Source organism: Thalia democratica, chromosome 9 (assembly GCF_965202585.1).
Source record: "Thalia democratica chromosome 9, ktThaDemo2.hap1.1, whole genome shotgun sequence".
NCBI lineage: Eukaryota > Metazoa > Chordata > Thaliacea > Salpida > Salpidae > Thalia > Thalia democratica.
In genome coordinates, this window is record NC_139173.1 from 27560589 (window position 1) to 27581365 (window position 20777).

The 20777-nt window shown below is 26.4% G+C and overlaps 1 protein-coding gene across 1 annotated transcript; it reads left to right on the plus strand.

Annotated features, from left to right (window-relative positions):
* The first annotated feature begins 1574 nt into the window (after positions 1-1574).
* On the plus strand, positions 1575-18934 carry LOC145845146 (EF-hand calcium-binding domain-containing protein 6-like). Its single transcript, XM_082952568.1, has 31 exons — positions 1575-1719; positions 3411-3550; positions 3812-3964; positions 4399-4489; positions 4798-4972; positions 5365-5474; positions 5682-5878; positions 6166-6314; positions 7014-7125; positions 8519-8638; positions 8752-8882; positions 9476-9629; positions 9856-9971; positions 10479-10646; positions 11200-11362; positions 11620-11763; positions 13204-13311; positions 13476-13578; positions 13851-13986; positions 14323-14481; positions 15001-15134; positions 15455-15611; positions 15893-16028; positions 16209-16445; positions 16765-17134; positions 17286-17470; positions 17595-17708; positions 17794-17868; positions 17964-18050; positions 18172-18321; positions 18540-18934. The coding sequence occupies exons 1-31, from the start codon at positions 1575-1577 to the stop codon at positions 18663-18665; spliced, it is 4545 nt and encodes a 1514-aa protein (XP_082808694.1). The 3' UTR covers positions 18666-18934.
* Positions 18935-20777: the final 1843 nt, after the last annotated feature.

Genomic DNA, 20777 nt, shown 5'->3' on the forward strand with positions numbered 1-20777 from the left:
TAATAATTTCACGCCTGAATGATTAGTGAAGGTTTTGTAAACATAGCAACATGAACACTAAAAAGCAGGAAATTTTTTTTTAATTTTTGTAAAAACAGCAATCAGTAACCAAAATAAATTAATTGAAAAAAGCTGTATGGTGGGAGATAGTTGTTTTAAATACTATATTAAACAAACTTGTACTATTTCCGAAATTTCAAAATAAAGATTGCAAACAAACTTTGTACTTTAAAAATTTTGACTAGCTGAAGACTTTTGCTTAATAACTAATTAATTTGATGTCTTATAACCTAAACCAAAGATAAATGTACAAATTATAAATATTAGAGATTTAAAAAAGCAGTTATTTTTATGAGGGCCACAGTAATTTTCAAAGAAAGCAGTAAAAGTTGAAAACAACTTTAAAGGATTCTTAGTTTCACTAACCTTAAAAATTATTGTTATCTTTTTTCACTGGACAATATTAGACAAAAAACTCTAACTCTATAGAAAATAGTTAAAATTTTGCAATAGTTTTGAATGTAAAGTTATAAACCCGATTGTTTTTCCTTTTTGTAAGTAAATTATTAAAAAAATTTTAATTTCAGAACTCAACCTTAAAAATGACACCTATATTTGTCAACTGAAAATTAAAAATACAAGTCTATAAATACAGGGTGGCCTCAAAACCTAGAATCCTGGAAAAACTGGAATTTGACAATTTAAGCTAAAAAAACCTGGCATTCAAGAAATTAAAAAAAATCTTAAATTTTGAACAAAAGTCACTGAAAAAGCATGGAATTTTAAACAGTTTTTACATGTTAATTATTAAAATTTAGATTTAAAATTTTGACATATAAATAAAAACTTTTTTTTCATCATCAAAATTTTTTATTAAAAAAACAAAGTTAAAGTAGTTGTACAGTATACTTTCAATGTTGTAATACTATTCTACACAGTCTTTTACCTTAAACTTGATTTTAAAGTAATAATAGACCCAAAAACCTGAAAGAAATTTTGAAAACCTGGAGAAAATTTGCCAAAAACCAGTGGCCACCCTAAATTACTATACTTTGATTCATTACAGTTAAACTCTATTTTATTTTGCAGATTATAAAAAACAACTCAATGTTTTCACTTTTATAAAAATTTATAAGAGATTTTCAGTTTTTATTTAAATCTGAAAAATAAAGTGTTTAAATATATAAATGTGTGATATTGTATCAAATAGATGAAATGATTAATGAAATAAGACATAAAAATTCTAAAAAGTATTTAAAATAAAAGAATATAAAAAATCTAAGAACTAAAAAAAAGGCTGAAATTCTTATGCGTTGAAAATCAAATGTTTTTTTATTTAATATTTGGAACATAAGTTAATTTTTTAAAGTAAACTGAAAAATGGTTAATATTGCTATATTTATGGTTATTATGAAATAGAAAGTTTTTAGACATTTGTGTATAAAATATGATTAGATTTACTTGATTCACCTTCTAATATGTATTTAATATATAAACTAGAGCATTTTATCTTTTAGTAGCTGTTCTTTAGTCTGTTCAAAGTTATTTTAAAATGATCTAAAAGTTTTCAGAGTATGGTAAATTACAACATTTTGCATCACATCACAACACCCATACAAGTTGAAAACAGTTGTTCTCCAGTTTCTTTGTCACCTGATAATAATGATGCCAAACAACAAAGACCACTGACAGCAAAAAGATCAGCATCGTTGAGAAGAAGTAAGAATTTTTTTCAAGTAAAACTTTTATATTTTTTTTAATCTTTTTTTAACCAAATTTTGTGTTTAGTTTAAAGTAATTTTGTACTGAATAACAGTAAACTTTTTCCTTTTTAAAAAAAATTGAAAACTCAATTTTTACGGGTTATATAACTTAGTTTAAGGTTGATAGGTAAACTTTAAAATTTACAAGCATGGTAAGAACTTATAGACTTTGTCAAAGTTTAGTTTTTTACAATATTTTGTTAAATATAAAAGTGGTATATAGTTATAAATGTGACAGGTTAAAATAATTTATTTTGTTCTTTGTTTTTATTTAGGAATAATATAAAATAAATTAAAGTTTAATTGAAAATTCTAAATTATACGGATAAACTTGTAGGACAGTATATATTTTAGACATTTTTTTAGCGTTTTAAAGGATTCCCAATATATTTAAATCTTCTTTCTTCACATTTTAAAAATGTAAAAACGTTTTTAATTTGCTTCACTCACTTCAAATGTAATATGGATGGTAAAAATATATATTCAAACTAAAATAAGGTTATAAATGCTCTATCTATAGTTAATAATGCCTTTAAACTTAAGTGTATGAGATAAAGGAAATCAAAAAAAATCAAAGTTCAAACACATCTTTTTTGTTAAATTGTTTAGTATATATAGATAATGATTGAATATAATATAGCTATTAGTTTCATTGATTGTTTATAAATGCTACATTGTAGTTTTATATTATTTAAGTGTTTCTAATGTTAGTTTATGCACACTTTTTCATGTTAATTGTATATTATTGTATAGTACAGAATATTTTTTTAACTACATTTTGTACTACTTTACTCTTAAACAATTAAAATATAAACTTTTCTATCAAAAAATATTATTATATATTGTCTTTGATGTTTCTGTTAAATTTTTTTAATTTAGTTTACTTAATAAAATTGTAAATAAAAATTTTACGAGTTAATACCATTTTAGCTATTTGTTGTAAAAATATTTTGAAACCTTTAACCTTGTCTAAAATATGTTTTTATTTCATTAATAAAAAAATTCAGTATACAATATTTAAAATAAGTTAAAATAACCAATCTTGAATAATTAACTTTCTTTATATAATCCCACAAATATGAAGTATTTAAAAATTTCACAGCCTTTTGAAATTGTTAACCTTTTTAACTAATTCTATATTTCTTTATTAAAATCTGGTTGCTTTTTGCTGAAAACTTGAAGAAGATTACGTTTACTACTTCTAAAAATATTTTACAGTTTTATTGTATGCTTTTATCACAGTAATTATTGGTTTTTTGGTAAATATTGATTTTATTTAAAATACTCTTAGTTGTAAAAGATACTTTACCACTAAATTATGTCATATACAAAACTTTTAAATTATATTAAGGGCATAGGGAGTCCACTCTGATTTTTACAAGTTGATCTTATTTTGTAGAATTTAATTTTAGCTATTAAAAAATTTTAACCTCTTAAAAAAGTTGAAAGTAATTTTTGAGATCTTAGCGATCAAAGGCGATCACCTCAGTAGGCAGAAACCAAACTTTTCAGGTATGAATATTTTTAAAATGTTTAGCAATCAATTCAATTTTAAATACACTGAAGTCCTAGCACTATTTAAAACTTGTACAAACTAAGAAAAATTAAGTAAATTAGTTTTGAATTTTGTTGTGCTGTTCTGAACAGGTTGCTCACGAATTTCGTTGAGATCTTCATCTTCCGTCAGGAGCTTTTCTCATGGACGACCAGTCTCTGTGACGTCATCGCTGAGATCAGGGCCCATTGTTGCGTCGCCAACACCCCCTGCTGGCTCTGTTCTAAAGCAGGTTTGATCTTGAAAGTTATTATTTCACTAACTTAAATCTGATTTAAACGTATGATACAGATTCTGTAAATTGCTTATAAAATGTAAAGTAACTAATAAATGTATCAAGTTTGCTAATAGATAAAATAATTTTTTTTTAATTTTATAGACTTTCTTATACGACTTAAATGTGTAGCATATCTCTTTATAAATTGTTGAGATATGTGTGATAAGTATAATCTCAAGTTGTTTTGTCGTAATGTAATCTACATGAATGATATAGAAAATAAAAGAGAGCGTTGGCTTGCTGAGAAACTCGTTTGAAAACTACGACGGGTACAAAAGTGGTTATGTTACCATTGGGGAGTTCCGTAAAGCTCTTGAAAGCTACGTGATGCCTCTTACAACTGACCAGTTCAACAACCTCACTAAAAACGTTAGAACATCTGTTATGTTTTCAATACTGTTATTTTAAGATGTTATACATATTTTTGTTGTGTTTTAGATTCAGTAAAGTTAACTTTTTTAAGTTGCAAACTTTTCATTTTAGAGAACGTGTAGTAAAGTTTTATTATAACTTTGTCTAATAAAGTTTATATCTGAAATACTTGAGTTTTTTTTTTCAAAGTATAAGCATTTTATATATTTTTTTACCAAAAACAACAATCGCTTATTAAAAATAGTCAAAATATGATAATTAGATATATTTTACCTGCAGTATTTATGAAGAAGCAAAATAAAATTATCTAAATATTTGTAAATTGCATATTTTTAAAACTACTGTTTTATGTTAAGTAACCTAGCATTTAAAATTTAAAAAGTTTTAAATATCTTCTATTAAACTTTATGATTTACTAAATTTTATTTAAGGTGAGAAGGGCTAAAAATGGCAGGATATCTTATGAAAGCTTTTTCAACGTTGTACTTGAGAATCAATCTGAAAAAAGTAACATTGCAAACGGTAAGTTATTTGACTATAGTTTACTAAAAGTAATTGTATTTGATCTAAAACTTAAAACTTTACTTTTAAGCTTGCATGAGGTGTTATCTTAGTGTTTTCAACATAACTTTGTTAGGAAATAAATAAAAATAAAATTTAAAATAGCTGTATAACTGATAACTAAAAGATTAAATACAGCGGAAAAATAATTTAAACATCACTAAAATTTTATCAAAAAAGACAGTTAATTAAATATTTTATTAAAGAATAAAAATGCAAAATTAAATAGATTAAATTATTAACGTCATTTTACTTTATACTTACTAAAGGTTCCAAAGTTAATGTCGAAGAAGAAATACAGAGGCTTCTACAAACAAACCTACCTAGTTTTATGAGCAGTGTCAAGCTGTTTGATTACAACAAGAATGGAAACGTGCAAATTCACGAATTCAGAAGAATCATTGAAAAGACCTGCTTCAAACTAACTGATCAGCAATTTGCAAGGTTGCTGTTATAATTTTTTATGTTGAACTGTGAGTTAAAAGTGTATAAAGTGTAGTTTTAGAATCATAATGCTTTTGAGTTTATTAATATCTAAAAATTGTTTGCACTAATTACAATAAATTACTACTTGCCTGTAATAAAATCCTATTTTTAGACTAATTAAAACAAAGTACAGTTTATGTTTCAAATAAGAAAATTAATTTGCCTATTTATATATTTTTTGATTCTTATACCTTTTACTTGTAGTCTGTTTATTACCAAAACAATGATTACACTTAAATCTATAGCTATGAAGCTTGCACCAGTTTTTTTTGACTCTTTATTTTTTTCAAATAAAATTACAACTTTCTAAGACAGAAGTTTTGATAATAAAAAATTATTTAATTTTACAGGTTATGTTCTCGATGTCACTTACAGCATAATGGTTCGATAAACTACAACCAATTTCTTCAGTCTTTAGGTATTCAACAAAATGCAAAAAGCAGAGTTGAACTTTCAAGGGGTAAGGTTTTAAAAAAATCACTAAAACACTATTTATATAAAGCTGCCATAATTTTTGATGGTATTTGTTTTAAATAGCAGATAAATAAAATCTTTTTTTAAAATTATTTTTACAAATAAGATGATTAATAACATTTTAAAGTAAATGGGAAACAACTACAATTTAAATTTTTTCACCAAAAAACAAATAACTTTTTATGTTATCTAGAAAACCTGTACAGTAGAAATAGTAGGCCAAATTTATCAAGAAGCTCAAGTAGAATAAGTTTGACATCAAAAAAGATACCAACTCCTGTTTTGACTGGAAACTCCAAAACTCCTTTGCCATCTAAAACTCCTCTGTCTTCTAATAATTCATACAGACACAGTGGTAATATACAACTTGAATCGCTGTTTGTAGCCAGAGTAAGAGTTTTGATATCTATTATAACTTGTAAAGGTTGTAATTTAGATTGAAATTGTCTTTATTTACATTCAAACTACGTTTTTTGTGCTTAGTAATTTGCAGCAATGTTGTGATTTTAAATCTTTAACTTTTTTATTAAAATTAGAATAACAAATAAAATTATTTTTGTGTTCCTACTAGAACTTTTGAAAGAAAAAAGATGACTAATTTAAACCATTAGAAAAATTAAGTAACTTTGTAGATGAAATTATTATACTTCGATGCTAGTTTGATTTATATTTTAAAGATTCGTGAAAATTTATTGAGTTTAGTAAGAGCAATGCAGACATTAGATGATAATAATGATGGTTTTATTTCAATTGAAAGCCTCAAATCTGTATTGGATAGTTTCGTGTTTAATCTTACTGATGATCAATTTAAGTTCCTAATGAATAAGTATGTTTATTTTTGTTTAAACTATATTTAGTGATACAATAAATGTTAACATACTTTTAGAGATGCAACATCGTTTAGTATTGAGTACATTAGTTAGTTTTAAAGTTTAAAAAACCATTGTAAAGTTTAAAGTAGTTATTTATGTTATTTATAGATTCCTGTATAGTTCAAGCTAGTCTGGTTTATTAAGTATGATTTTAAACAGTTACTTTAAAAGTTAAAAGTTGTGTTTTCATAAAATGGTGGTAATTAAGACAAAAATAAAAACACAGTTTGTATTAATCCTTTTTGTATCTGCTTAAAAAAAAACTTAAACTTAATTATTTTTTTCAACTGCCAAATGAATACTTTTGTTGTGATTAAAATACCAACGAATTTTAGGAAGTTGTATTTAATAAGTAAATTTCTAATACAAATAGCAAAATAGTTTTTTCTGTAATTAAAGTTGGATCCAGTTGTATTAGTTTAGTTAATTCATATTAGTTAGTTTTTATAGTGTGCTAAGTTTATTTTTATATATCTAAAAAACTTTTATAAAGTTAATATTTTTAACAGCTTTGTATAAAATAGCCAAGTAGTTGTTTTAGTACTTATTTTTTAGACTATAAACAATATCATTGACACAGTTAAACAAAAAGTTTGTCAAATATAGAAAAGTGTTTAGAAACAACATCAATGTGTATGTCATAATATTTGTAGATTTGGAATACGAGCCACTGGTAAGATACCATGGAAACTATTCATTGGAAAGTTTCAAGATCCCCAGGGTTCGAACAATGGACAAACACTTCCCATCGGAAACAACCACAAGGTAATAATTATGTGTTAAAAATACTTTTTGTTTTGTTTTTTGCATAATATTCAGTTTAAAAGTTGGTCAACCCTACTGTATTTATAGGAAATTAGTTATTAGCTCATATACCTTTGTTTACAGTTTTTATTTATTTATCTAAGTTTTTAAATTTATGTTAATACTTCTGGTTTATTGAATCATAGCTAAATATTACTTAGTTTATTGTGACAATAAAATGTCACCAAAAAAAGTTGACATTGGCTTATATATGAAACCTTAAAGCATAACTAGAGGTAGGCAAAGTATTTAGTCTGGCGGGCTAGATGTGTGGAAAAATTTAATCATTGGCGGGCCGGAGTAGTTCAATTTCATTTAGTATACGAAAATTACTCAATTGTCCAATTAGATTCATAAAAATACAAATTATATGTGAACTTTTTTTTACTATTTTGGTGTAAGTTTCAAATCTCCCATATATTGTACCTAAGATGTTTTGTTTTTATTTTTTTCTTAATTTTAAATCCCAGAATATCTAGTACAGGTTTAGCGGGTCAAATTTACATGCTCGCGGGCCGCAGTTTTGCCTTTAGCGGACCAGATGCCACTAAAGTTTTGTAAACATTAGTAGGTCTGTCATTTTCATTACGTACGTTGCCCACCCCTAGTATAAACTATAGATGACTTTTTGTAGTAAATTAAACTTTTAGTTAATTTTTCAAACCTACTTAGTTTTAAAAAAACTTATAGTAAAAATGCTGCACCAAAATTTTATAAATGTCAATTTGTGTAAAATTTAAAAATTCACTAAAAGTCTGTATATTGTTGTTTTTTGAGATAGAACCAAGTTTTGAGAGGCTATTTTTTTAAATGTATGAAAATATTTACGTATTGAACATTTGGAATAACAAAACTCTATAAAAATGTCCTCTTTTTCCTAAAAAAACTTTTTCAAAATTATAAAAATCTCCGCATGTAACTTTAAGAACAGTTAGTAAAAATAAAATTTTTGAAGTATGAAGAAGACTGGTTAAAAATCAATGATAAAGTATATTTAGAATAAATTTTTAATTTTTTAATTGTACCTTATGTAACGAACCTATTGGACTTAACAACTTTGATCTCTCATATCTCAAAAGATGCTTTTTTTTCTCATGGTGTAAAAAGTGTTTGAAAACTTCAAAAAAAACTACAAAATAAGACTAACATACAAAAGCAACGTCTATAACCTTAACATGTATACTGTACCTCTGAAATATCTATTTAGATAAAAAAAAAATTGCAGTTTTTTCTAACATTGTTTTTTAATATCTTGCTTTTGTTTGACCATTCTAACTATAATTGTAATGCATAAAGTGTATTTTGAACTTCTTGGAGCTACATGAGAATATTAGTCAAGATTTTTATTTTACAGGTCAATCCGATCCGCCAATCACATGAGCCTGTTTCACCACGTGACTTGTACGCCAAGCTCAAGCAGCATTTCATAACTCACTACTCCACTTTGAAAGAAGCTTTTGTGAGAGTTGACAAGGTGAATACGTTTAAATGTTTTATTCTGCTTTTACAAAATATGCTATAAATATACAATAGTTTTATAGAGTGCTTAGGTTTAAATCTTTTGAATAAAAAAAGTAATTTTGACAGGCAAAAAACGGGTATATTACAAAGAGCGATTTGAAGAAAGAGTTGGAAAAAGTACCTGTATTAAGAGAAAATATAAACGAAGTGTTTGATATGCTAGGTTGCAATGAAAACGGTAGAATTTATTATCACAAGTAATTTATTGTTTTATATGCTGTTAATCAAGTGGTGGGAAGTCATAGAAACTACCTGCGCCAAATGCTGCATATAAATAAACTTCGTTTACTATAATAAACTTGTAGTTTTGGCTGTACTTTAATAAATTTGTACTGTTCAAAGTATAATTAGATTGACTTTATATTTTAATTTTTGTACTAGTGATGTGCACTTAATTTTTAAGTCATTAAAAGTTTTATCGATAGACAGTTAAAGAGGTGTTTTAATTTTTTTTGGGAGCAACAGATAAATGCATTTTTCGAATAATTAGAGTATATCTTATTATTACATCCTGTTGTTTTATATCAATCTAAAGTACTTAGATTTTAACCTATATTTTCCGTTTATGTTTAGTTTTGTTCACAAATAGTTTCCAAGTATGTTTTGGTATTTTTACTTATATAAAAAACCTTTTTATATATTTTTTTAAACGCATTGCTATTTTTTTCAGTTGTTACTTAGTTAAAGCCCCAACAAAACTCTTTCAAAATAAAATTTTTTATAAGTATGTATTAATTTAAAACTTGTCAAATAAAAAACTTAAAATTAAGTTTTATCAAAATATACTCAGGTTCTTGTCAGTTTTTGAAACGCAGGAAAACATCAACAGTCACAAATGGTTGGTATCAAACCACAGGTTCAACAAAACCAAGAACATGGATCTGCCCTCCATCAAAATATGCGTTGAAATCATACAAGACAATTTTCTCAGGAAGTACAAGCAGGTATTAAAAACAATTAACAACTTTAAGTTTTGTTGTAGTTAAAATTCATTAAAAAACTTGCATAAAAAATTTATTAAAATATGTTTTTCAAAACAAAAAAAACAAAAGTACTTTTCGCAATGATCATCAGTGTACAAAAAGTACTTTTATTTTGTCTGTTAAAAAAAACTTAGTCAACTACTGCTGTAACCTGTTAAGCTGGATAAATTATTGTTTCAATAAAAAGGTAATTGATGATTTTACTTCCAACGATAAGCACGGAAATGGTACCATTGGTAAAAGCAGACTCAGAAAACTTGTTGACAAATTTGCAATGCCATTGTCCGATGTTCAGTTTGAAAAGTTTGCTATTTGTTGTTTGAAATTTTTAGTAATTACATTGATTTAATTTAAGTTGTGTGATATTGTTATAACTAGCATTTAAGATTATTTTTTAAACTTTTAGTTTAATTGGTCAGTTTTAGTTTTATTATTTGGTTAGTACATGGCATATTTATTGTAACTTTTGTTGAGACCTTATTTTGTATAGACTTTTTTTAAAACTCAACTTACCTATTAACAATCATCGAATAACCTACCTAAATCATTTTAGTTTTTTACACTTTATAGCTCTGTTACATGTACTGAATTTCTGATATATTTTAACTTATATCTCCTATGTAAAGTCAAGTTTTTCTTATACTACTTTCTGACTACATTTATGGTTGTTTTACGAAAGACCAAAACTGTGTAAATTGAAACTTTAGTGTTGGTATCTTTACATACGGCCATAAGTAAATAAAGTAACAAACGTATAACATATTAACAAAAAAACTACTATTAAGTTTTATGAAAAATTTTGTAATAAAGAATTTGGATCATGTGTGGGGCGACACCTGACGGTAGAATTTTATTTCACGATTTCCTCAACGTGGTGGGAGTTGAGGCGAATCCGGGAGATTTTTCGGGTCCAAGCACCCAAATTCAGTTTGACAGCGAAAAAAGAGAAGTTAAAAGAATCGACGAACTAAACGCAAGGTTGTGAATTTGAAGTTTTTAAATTTGCATTACAATCTTAATTGACATACTTTAGAATGTTGCATACTGAATCTTTTAAGCTAGTTATTAAAGTTCTTTTTTTCAACCATAGTAATAAAACTAGACTGCTGTATCATACGCGTCTTAGTATGGCAATTTAAAGTGTTCAATGTGAGTTTGTTAATGATGTAGGATGTAGTTCTGAAAAAAAATAATTTAAACTAGATTCCAAACTACTTTAAAGGATTTCATGTATGTCATTGTCCACATCAAGCACAACAAAGCTTTTCAAATTTCAATCTTTATTGTTATTTTTTTACTTTTGGATGCTTCATAAAAAGTTTTAATTGATTTATATATTAAAATGACTTTTTCGACAGTAATAATAAAACTAGCGTGTTAGCATGGTAGTTGAAAATGTTAATGACTGACTTTTAGGAGATGAATTGATGCTTTTTTTAAACATTTTAAAATTACTTTAATGAATTTGATAATATACTTATTTACTTTACACATAGAAAAATCCTGTATTTAATATTGTTCTGAATTTTAGAATGAAGGAAATTGAGGACCAGGACGAGAACCTGGCTTCTAATTTCTACTCGCCCGAAACCATACTGCACGTTTTCAAGACCAAGCTCGGCCAGAACAACTTGAGAAAGCTGTTTGTGAGGTTTTCAAAGAACAACGTGTTGTACAAGTCCGGCTTTCTTAAGGTTAATTTAAATCTCATCATTTAAGTTGGGTATGTGTTTTGTCTTCATGTTTGTGAGCTCAATATTATTTTTTATCGAATATTTTGGTATCAGTTTTTTGATTATATCTTTTAAACATAAATAAAAATGTTTAGAGATTTTTATGCGATGAAACTATCTTTTATTCAAGTTGACTTAAAATAATATTTAGTTTAAACTGCTTATTAAAAAATAACATATAGACTAATTTTAATCATAATTTGTATTTTATTATACAGATTTTAAACGAAGTTGGACTACTAATTGATGGAAATCAACTTAAAACTTTAATTAAAACAATCAAGTTTAATGAAAAATACGGAATGTCTTACATGGAGTTTATGAAAAGCTTGCAGGACAACAGGGTTGATGGGTTGAACAATGTTAGTTTAAATTTTTTATTTTGTAACAAAATTCTCACTAAAACCTACTTTTGAATTATGTCTTGAAATTGTGTCATACATCAATTTGTTAGTCTTCTACAATTCAAGAACTTTTTGCTTTTAGTTGTAATACGGCAAGAAACATATATCTTTTAAGTTTTCTGGGTTATAATTTTATAATTTGATGAAAATAATGTCAATAAATAAAAGTTTCAGGAAAATAGAACTGTTTAATATTCTAAATTCTGGATATTTTCTAAAACGTAAAATAAAGTTAAACTTTATGTATAGTGATACTTAATTGTTTAAAGATTTCTTGATTTTTAAATGGTATTTTATATAATAACAAATATTAATGATGCATAAATTTATGATTCTTTAACTGCTTATGAAGACTATAAAAGCTAAGTACTTTAATATATAATATTGTCTGCAATAAATAGTAACTTAACAATTTTTACATTAAATCTAATAAGATAAACCAAACTGAATAAAATAATAATAATCTTTATTTTTTTTTCGTCTATTCTTATTAGTTGGTTAACTTCAGAAGGTGTAACTATCATTTTAGATAACTAATGTTAATCAAAACTACCATAAATATAAGTTAATTAAAAAAGAAAACAATCAGGCTGATTTTTTTAAGTGACAAACATGTCATACACACCTTCAGCTGTCATTTAAATAAATGCTAATTTTAGTTATTAAATAATTACTAGATTTTTAAGCTTTCTGCAAACAATAGGTGTGTTTGTATTTTGTTATTTTGCATACTGTTTGTTTTTGGTAAAGTTAAATAATGCTAGGCTTAACTAAGTAAAAGTCTTACCAGAACTAGTTTTAGAAGTTATATTAAGAACTTGATGTTATTTTTTTAAATTGTTTTTAAATTATAAAGCTTCTTTGAAAAAATTTTGTCGAATTAATTTTTTTGTAAAACATCAAGACTAATCTGTGTTAGCTAAGTATTTTTTGACTGTTTAGTCTATATATTTTTACACTGTTTTTTTCATAGGTAAAACATTGTTAAATTTGTGCCTTATAATTAAATATATTAAACTGTTAAGCTTTCTTATGTTAGATAGGGCACCATATTTCATATAGGTTTAATAATCACATCTACTTATTATATAGTTGATTGAAAATAACTTTTTGTTCTTCCTTTAAAAAATTGTTTTGTGTAAAAATATTTTATTAGTATCAAGTTCACTTTGGTTTTCTTTAAATTTGATTTTTAGTGAGTGTTTTGCCACATTATTACCTAACCTAGGTAAGCTTATTCACAAAATGAGTTGGTGGATGTTTTTTTATTTTAATATATGAAATTATCAGCATGCTTTAAATAAAACTCACTGTTTAGAACTCAGATTAATTCACATTTTTAAAAATAGTTGTTGTTATTTTAAAGTAATACTAAATTATATATAAAAACTCTAACAGGACATGAAACAACTGAGAAATGAAACTTTTCACGACAATGAAGTGAATTATATGAGTGCATTGGATTGCTATAAATTTCTTGGTGATAGAATTAAGTCCAACACACATGTTACTTTCCAACAATATTTTATGTATAATCTAAACTTTATAATTTGCAACTAAAATCAAAAAAGTTTTTGACTTATTTTTTATGCACCAAGCTTTAGTAGACTAAAAACTTGAAAAAGTAATTCTTGATTTTATAAAAGTTTAAAAAATATATTTTAATTCAGGCAATGAGACAAGCGTTTTCAAAGGGAGATCTTTACAATAACGGAAGAATATCTATGCTGGCTTTTAAAAGACTTTTGCATAGAATGCTGTTCAAAATGACTGGTTGGTCTACTAATTATAGTTTTATTTTTTTATTAGATTTGTATAAAAAGTATTAAAAGTGAATTCTATTTTTGAAAACATTTAAATTTTTCATGTAAAGCCAAAAAATATCTAATAACACTCCCATTTAATTAATTTTAAAATTTGAAAAATTTCCAAAATTAACCAATTTTTTTATTTGGATCATTCAGTTAAAAACGATCATCTGTCAAGTGAAAAATATCCTATTTAAAAAATTTAAAACGAGCTACCAATAACAATTAATTTTACAGACACCTCATACAAGGAGTTTTTGGAGATGCTGAATTTTCAATCAAAGAGCTTCATAACGTACCATCAACTTGAATCCAAGTTCATCGGACGTGAGCTTGGCTCGGCTGTGTCGTCAAGATCTCACAAGAAAGTCAAGTCAGTTTGGTTTTTATCAGTCTAAATTTTTATATCTTGACCTTATATTAGAGATAGAACAGTTTCGAAGTTTTTGTAACCCATTCACACGAAGTTTATTAGAACAACTTTTAGTTTGCAAAAAAAGTAGGACTTTAAGAAAGTAACATAAAAAGAGCTTGATAAAACAATAACAACTTTTGCTACTTTTTTTTACAAAAAAACTAATTAAAAAATTCAATATTGGAAGATAGAACCTGATACCAAATACACTGCTATATTTTTTCTACATTTTAAAACAATTATAAAAAACTAACAAAAACCATAGAATCTAAAATAGTTTTTTTTAACAACCAGGGAGGTGCCACCAACACTGATGAAATGCGACAAAGTGTTGAGGTACTTGCAAGTGAAGTGCCAGCAAACGTGGCCCACCATCGCTCAAGCGTTCAAAAATTTCGACGATGACGGCAACGGTTACGTCACAAAGAAAGATCTTCAGAGCATGTGCTTCAAGTTGGTTGAAAGTTTTTCAACATCAAATTCTATAAGCATGTTTATTAATTAGTTGGCTTAAAATTTTTAAGTTTATTTGAATATAGTCTACTGAACATATTTAATATTAAAATCTATTGATCTGAGTTATTTTTGCTGTTTTTTCGAAAAATAAAAACATTTCAAAAATTTAAATCTTTTTTACACAAATATGAAAATTTTACATGCACCACTACTCACCTGACTTTTAGCTCATAAAACATTAAAAAGAATTATTATAGAATAGATAATACAGTAAGTATCTTTTAAGTGTTTCAAGTACTATTTAATAATAATTGATTGTTGTTGTTGTTAAATGGAGTTTCAATATTAGTATGTGCTTCAAGTAAGTAACAATGTTTGTTTCATGCCTGTAAAAGCTTTTTGAAACAAGTTTTTCAATTATTTTTATAATAATTGCTAAAAGACAAATTTTTGGTTATTTCCTGTTTTTTTTTTTCAAATTTAGCTTTATTACTACATATTTTATACGTTTTTCAGGTTTAACTTACCAATGAATGCTGATGAATTGAACAAGTTGTGGAAGCTATTTGACGTTGAAAACAGAAAAGTTATTTCTTTCGAAGAATTTCAAAACAAATTAGGGGTTAATTTCTCACCGGGTGACACTGAAGGTTTTTTTTTAGAATTTAATTATATCAGCTTATGATCGGATAAACATTTCATTTACTTTTGTAAAATGATCTTATACCTGATCTATTGGATGCGCTTTATAATAAATTATAACTCTCCAAGTTTATTAGAGCACACAAAGAACACCTTTTAAAAGTTAAAACTTTTCAGATTAAAAGTTAAATATTATTTTTTTTAATAATTTGTATTTTGCATAACTTAAAAGTCAATCAGTTTTATGTAAAATTTTGTAAAACTTGCAAAGTTACAGAAAGCTATAAAAATATTTTGGACATAATTATTGAACCCAATTAATTATTAGGAGACCAAGGCACGAGCGAACAAATTCACGTTGAAAACGCAAACAAGTTGAAGCAGTTTTCTGAGGAGCAGAAAGAAAAAAATGATGACATCAAAAATAAACAGATCAGTTTTGCAAACAACAACATGAAAATTCATGAAATCAAGCAACAACTAAAGTTTTTATTTTATTTAGTTTGAAGTCTTTTAAACTTATAAAATAGTTGTATGTTAATAAAGTTGGTATATAATTTTTCGTTCTACAGTTGTTTTTTTTTGTACAATTTGCAATGTAAGGTTTTTAGAAAAATATTATTTCTACTTAAATATGATTTTATCATGTGGTACATAATTATATAGATTTTAGTAAATTGTTAAATACGTTTGCACGCTTAAACAAACTAATTTTTGTTCAGAGCTTCATTTAGATTTTTACACTTATCTAATACCACCTAAACAGAGACAGATTCAGAGAAAATTACTCCAACTTCGACCAGGCGTTCAAGTCGCTAGATGGCGATAAGGACGGGTACATAACAATAAGCGACTTTCAGCGGATGCTGAAGCAACTCAACTACTTTCTATCCAAGCATCAGGTTTGTTACTCATCCAATTTGTATTTAAGGTTTTTTTTCCTCTAGTAAAAAATTTCAACTCACATAAATCTTTTAAAGTTGAAGTAAAAGTTAAATAGAGCTCTATCGTCTAATATTCCTTAAAGTTATGCACACTAATGTCAAAAATATGAATGATTTAAATATTTAAATAATTTACAGTTGAGGGAGCTGCTATCCAGTATGGACATTCCAATCGACAAAAACTCCAAAATATCTTACTTCGACTTCATAAGGTCGGTAGATGACGGTCGAGAGTCGAAACACCAGAAAATCAGATCTGAAATCCGCTACTTGGATCCGGTTTTGCTGGGAAAGTTCTACTCGAAGTTGAACGGCGAAAAGTTTGTGGACAAACTCAAGCCGATTGTTACTGCTCAGTATTACAACTTGCATAACGTAAGTAATGAATTAATTTTTTTTTAATAATTACATTTCATACCAACAGCTAACAATTAATACTAACTTATAAAACCTCGCTAAAAGTATACTGTGTACTTTTAGGCAATAATATTGTTTAAACAGCTTTATAAAACAATTATTTGCTTCAAATTGCAATTACTCTTTACTGAAACACAAAACTATAAAAAATAAAATTTTTCAAAACATCAAAATGTTCACTTTCACTTTGTAGTGAACGCTTTAAAAAAACAAAACCTAACATTGTATAAAATCTGAAAAAATAAATTTTTGTTAAAATTTGATTTTTTACGAACAGGCGTTTTCAGCAGTCACCCGCGGATCAGCCGACATGCTGATCAACCTAACTGATTTCAGGAGAGTTTTGGACAATTTCTGCCTGAAACTCACCGACAAGCAGTTCCAACACATAACCTCAAAATGCGAACTCATAAACCCTGCTGCAAGCTCATTGGTCAAATCGGTCAACTGGAACCGCTTCCTCAACGATTTCGCCATTTGCGCTCCTCACGTGACAGGGTTGAAAGACGAGAGGCCGAAGACGGCTCACTCTGCGACATCTTCGAAGGCTCCCTCGGAGAGGATGTTGAAGAGCTCCCAGTCCGCCAGGAGCAAGACTCGTCTGTCGTCGCTGGTCGAAGAAGTCAACCCTGCCGATTTTGAAATTGGTTGGTTCATGTAAAGTTTCCAAATATTTTTGAAAAATGACGTTTGAAGAGATAAATTTGCGCAAACGAGAACCATTTTAAGTATAATTTTTTTGGTATCAGTTTTCATAATAAATTATGCAGATGTTTAATTTTTATTAAACTGATTTAGATAAACCTGAAGTTTTACCACCAATAGAAGACGAATCCGATGTTGTCAAAAATTTTGAAGTTTTTATGAAAAATTCACCGAAAGCTCTTCAAATAGCCGATGAATTGGTGGCAGTTGAATCTCTTGATAAGGAACAGTTTCAAAATTACCTGGAAAAATATTTTGAAAGTGTAACTGAAAATCAGGTTAGTTTTTTAAAAACACATATACGGGTGCTGCTTTTGTTATGCTACATAGTTTATCTTCAATGGTTAACAATATAACTATATGAGATAGTTTTAGTTATTAATTTTTATCAACAAATTTTAGCTTGACTCGCTTTGGTCGGAACAAGAGTCAATAGTATTTGGAAACTGTTTGGACACTTTGAAGTTCTTGAACAAGTACAAATTACTGCAGGCTAAAAAGTCAACTACTGATGAGGTGTTTTAAATATTCAAAATAGTTTTTTAATGTACTAAAAGTATTTTCTTTATCCTTTTTTAAATTTTTTCATTATCTTATTCAGGATGAGAATAAAATCACAAACGATGTTTGTTCGAATGAGGACGCACCTGGAAATGATGAAAAAATTGTGAATGAAGTAAGTTTTATTTCGCACGTTATAATGCTTCATATTATCTTCGTAAGCTGTAAAAATTGTATGAATATTATTAATTTATTGGTGATATATTCAAGGAAGCAAAAGAAAATAGTTTAGAAAAAACTCTACCAGGATCGGGATCCTTTAGTAATCAAGAATACAAGTTCAAGTCAAAATCACAGGTTAGACTACGTTTTAATAAGTGTAGAAGGTAAAAATTTTTGGTTGAATTGCTTTTCTGATCATTTTTAACAAAAAGTAATAAGAGATTTGTTCCACTGAAGAATTCTGTAAAAACTTCAGGTGACGCTCGGAAAAACGGACGATCAAATCAACAAAGCTCTGACGAAGCTTCACTCTGCAGTTTTTAACCGCTGGAGGGAGATAAGGAGAAATTTCAGGAAGTATGACGTGATAAACACCGGCTTCGTCACCCCCACTGTTTTCAGACAGGTTTGTTGCACGAGTAAAAAATTAATTTTTGACATAGAATTTATGCTTCTAAAATTGATGATTCTATTAATCATGGAGCAGTTTAGTTTTAATAATTAAAGTGTTTTATTGTTTAAAGCTTTGTGCATTTGATTTTTTTAGACTAAATACTGAATAACTTTTTTAAAGTTCATTTAATTAGTATGTTCCTTTTATTTTTCAAGTACTATTTAATCTAGGTACTGATGAAGTGTTCAATTTTGCTGTCTCAGGAAGACCTTTTCAATATTTTGAACTTTTTCGATAAAAGTCTGACTGGTAAAATACCTTACAACGAGTTTCTGAAACTTGCTCTTAGAATTTAAACTTTTGTAATTATTTTTAACCGACTCTAAACTACCTATTTAGTCACTAAACATATACTACCTATTGTATACTTACTTTGGTTATACTACCTACATAACAACAATTGTTATTAACACTGTTTTTTACCTATTTAACAAAAATTCAACTGTGTCTTTTTCAAGTTTACTGTGATAGTGTATTTTTAATTGTTTAATGATGAGATTAATTTTTCAATCCCAACTACTTTTTTACAATCAAAATATATTGTGGTGAATTTTTGTAGTTTTTTTTCAACCTAGTTATTTCTACTATTAATAAACTTTTATACAATAAAACTTGTTTATTTATCTAGATTTCATTAAGAATTAAGTTCATCAAAAGAAAGTATCAAATACCGATTTTTATACTATCTATATCTTTATATTACCTATATTCCCCTATTTTCAATTCAATAATAAGTTCAAAATACTGTTTGTATTTACATCTATTGTGATATGTCTCTACTTTTTTGATAACTAAACTATTTAAGATTTACTGATTTTTACTATTAAAAAAATTTTATATAATAAAATTTGTTCAGTTATGTAAGATTTTAACAAAAAAAAAGTCTTTTTAAAGCACTTTGAGTAAACATAAAACTTATAGCATATTATTTTGTAATGTTTTATTAATCAAACACTAACAACATCTAATTTTCAAAAAAAAACTCTAAAGAGTTAAAAATTGTTTGAGAAAAACAAGTTTCTTTGTTTAACTTTCTGATATGATTATTTTTAAAGTTTAAAGTTCTTATCACACTAAAAAATAAATTTTCTTATAGCCAAGCTCCTATGATATTGAATAAACAAAGTAGCGATATAAGTTTGGTTAAACTACTTGAGAAGTAAACCAGTTAAAGTAGGCTGTATTTTAAATTTTGGTTGTCTGGAACTATAAGCAAGATAGTTAAGGCTATTTATACCATAATATTTTATTCGATAAGTCTGGTAAATTTTGCTGATTTTAAAAAGTTACTTAAAATTTGCTACAACTTGTTGTTTTGAATAGTTTCTTCAAACTGATAATTTGAAACAGCTTAGTTTGAAATAGATAATCAAACTTTAAACTGTTTTGTGTTACACTTTTAAACAACTAACACTTGAACTTGCTATGTTGGTTCAAAATTATTACTTTTATGTCGTAAAACTAAACAATTATTGAAACTGAGTATAACCAAATACTTTACAATTTTTCAGTTGATCAAGATTTTTATGAGTGTACTCGTTTTTTGTATAACAATGTAACTACGTTTTGTTTAGTTTTTGAATTTTAACAAAAACTTAATAGCGCAACAAGCTTATTTAATATAACACAAACATAGTGAACTTCATATAGATTTTAAAAACAAGAGAAATGTTTAGCACATAACCTAAAAAGTATAATTTTCAAGTGCAGCTGTGTGGAATCAAAAATCTGTGAAGTTATATTTAAAAAAAAAAAAATATTACATACATGAGAACAAAATTAAATAATTAAGTCAGGAATCGTGTACTTTGAATTGGATACCAAGTTGTAGTTTAATTCAGAGCTGATTATTAGAGAAGTAAAATATGTTATTTTAATTATTTTACAGCATATTAAGCAGCAATTCCAGTATATATTAACCGTAAATATTTTTTCTATTTTAGTACTTTCTAATAAAGCAAACATTTAACTGAAACAGTACAATAACTTTATCGGTTGTTTATAAGTTTTAAAATAAATTTTAGAATTTTTAGTATTTTAACTTGCTTTTATTGATAACTTATTTATGCACTAAAAACTTTAAGTAACAAACAGTTTTCAATATTTTAAATTTTGAATGTTTTGTTTTACTTTTTAAAGTCTACAATTGTAATTAAATCCGTTTAAAGTTTTTAAGAAATATTTTTGATAGGATTGCTTTTGGTGTGTATTTAATTTTATTAGAAAATTGTAAGCAATGTTGTACATAATAAAACTTTGAAAAAAAGTTCTAGGTTATCATAAAACTTTTGTTTTATATTGTAAAACTAGTCTGTATTACATAAGTTTTTATAGTATGGTTTGTTTACAGCAGTTAAGTTAAAGCTAGTTTTAATTTAATTCTGCTTTATTATCTATTTTTTGCAGTC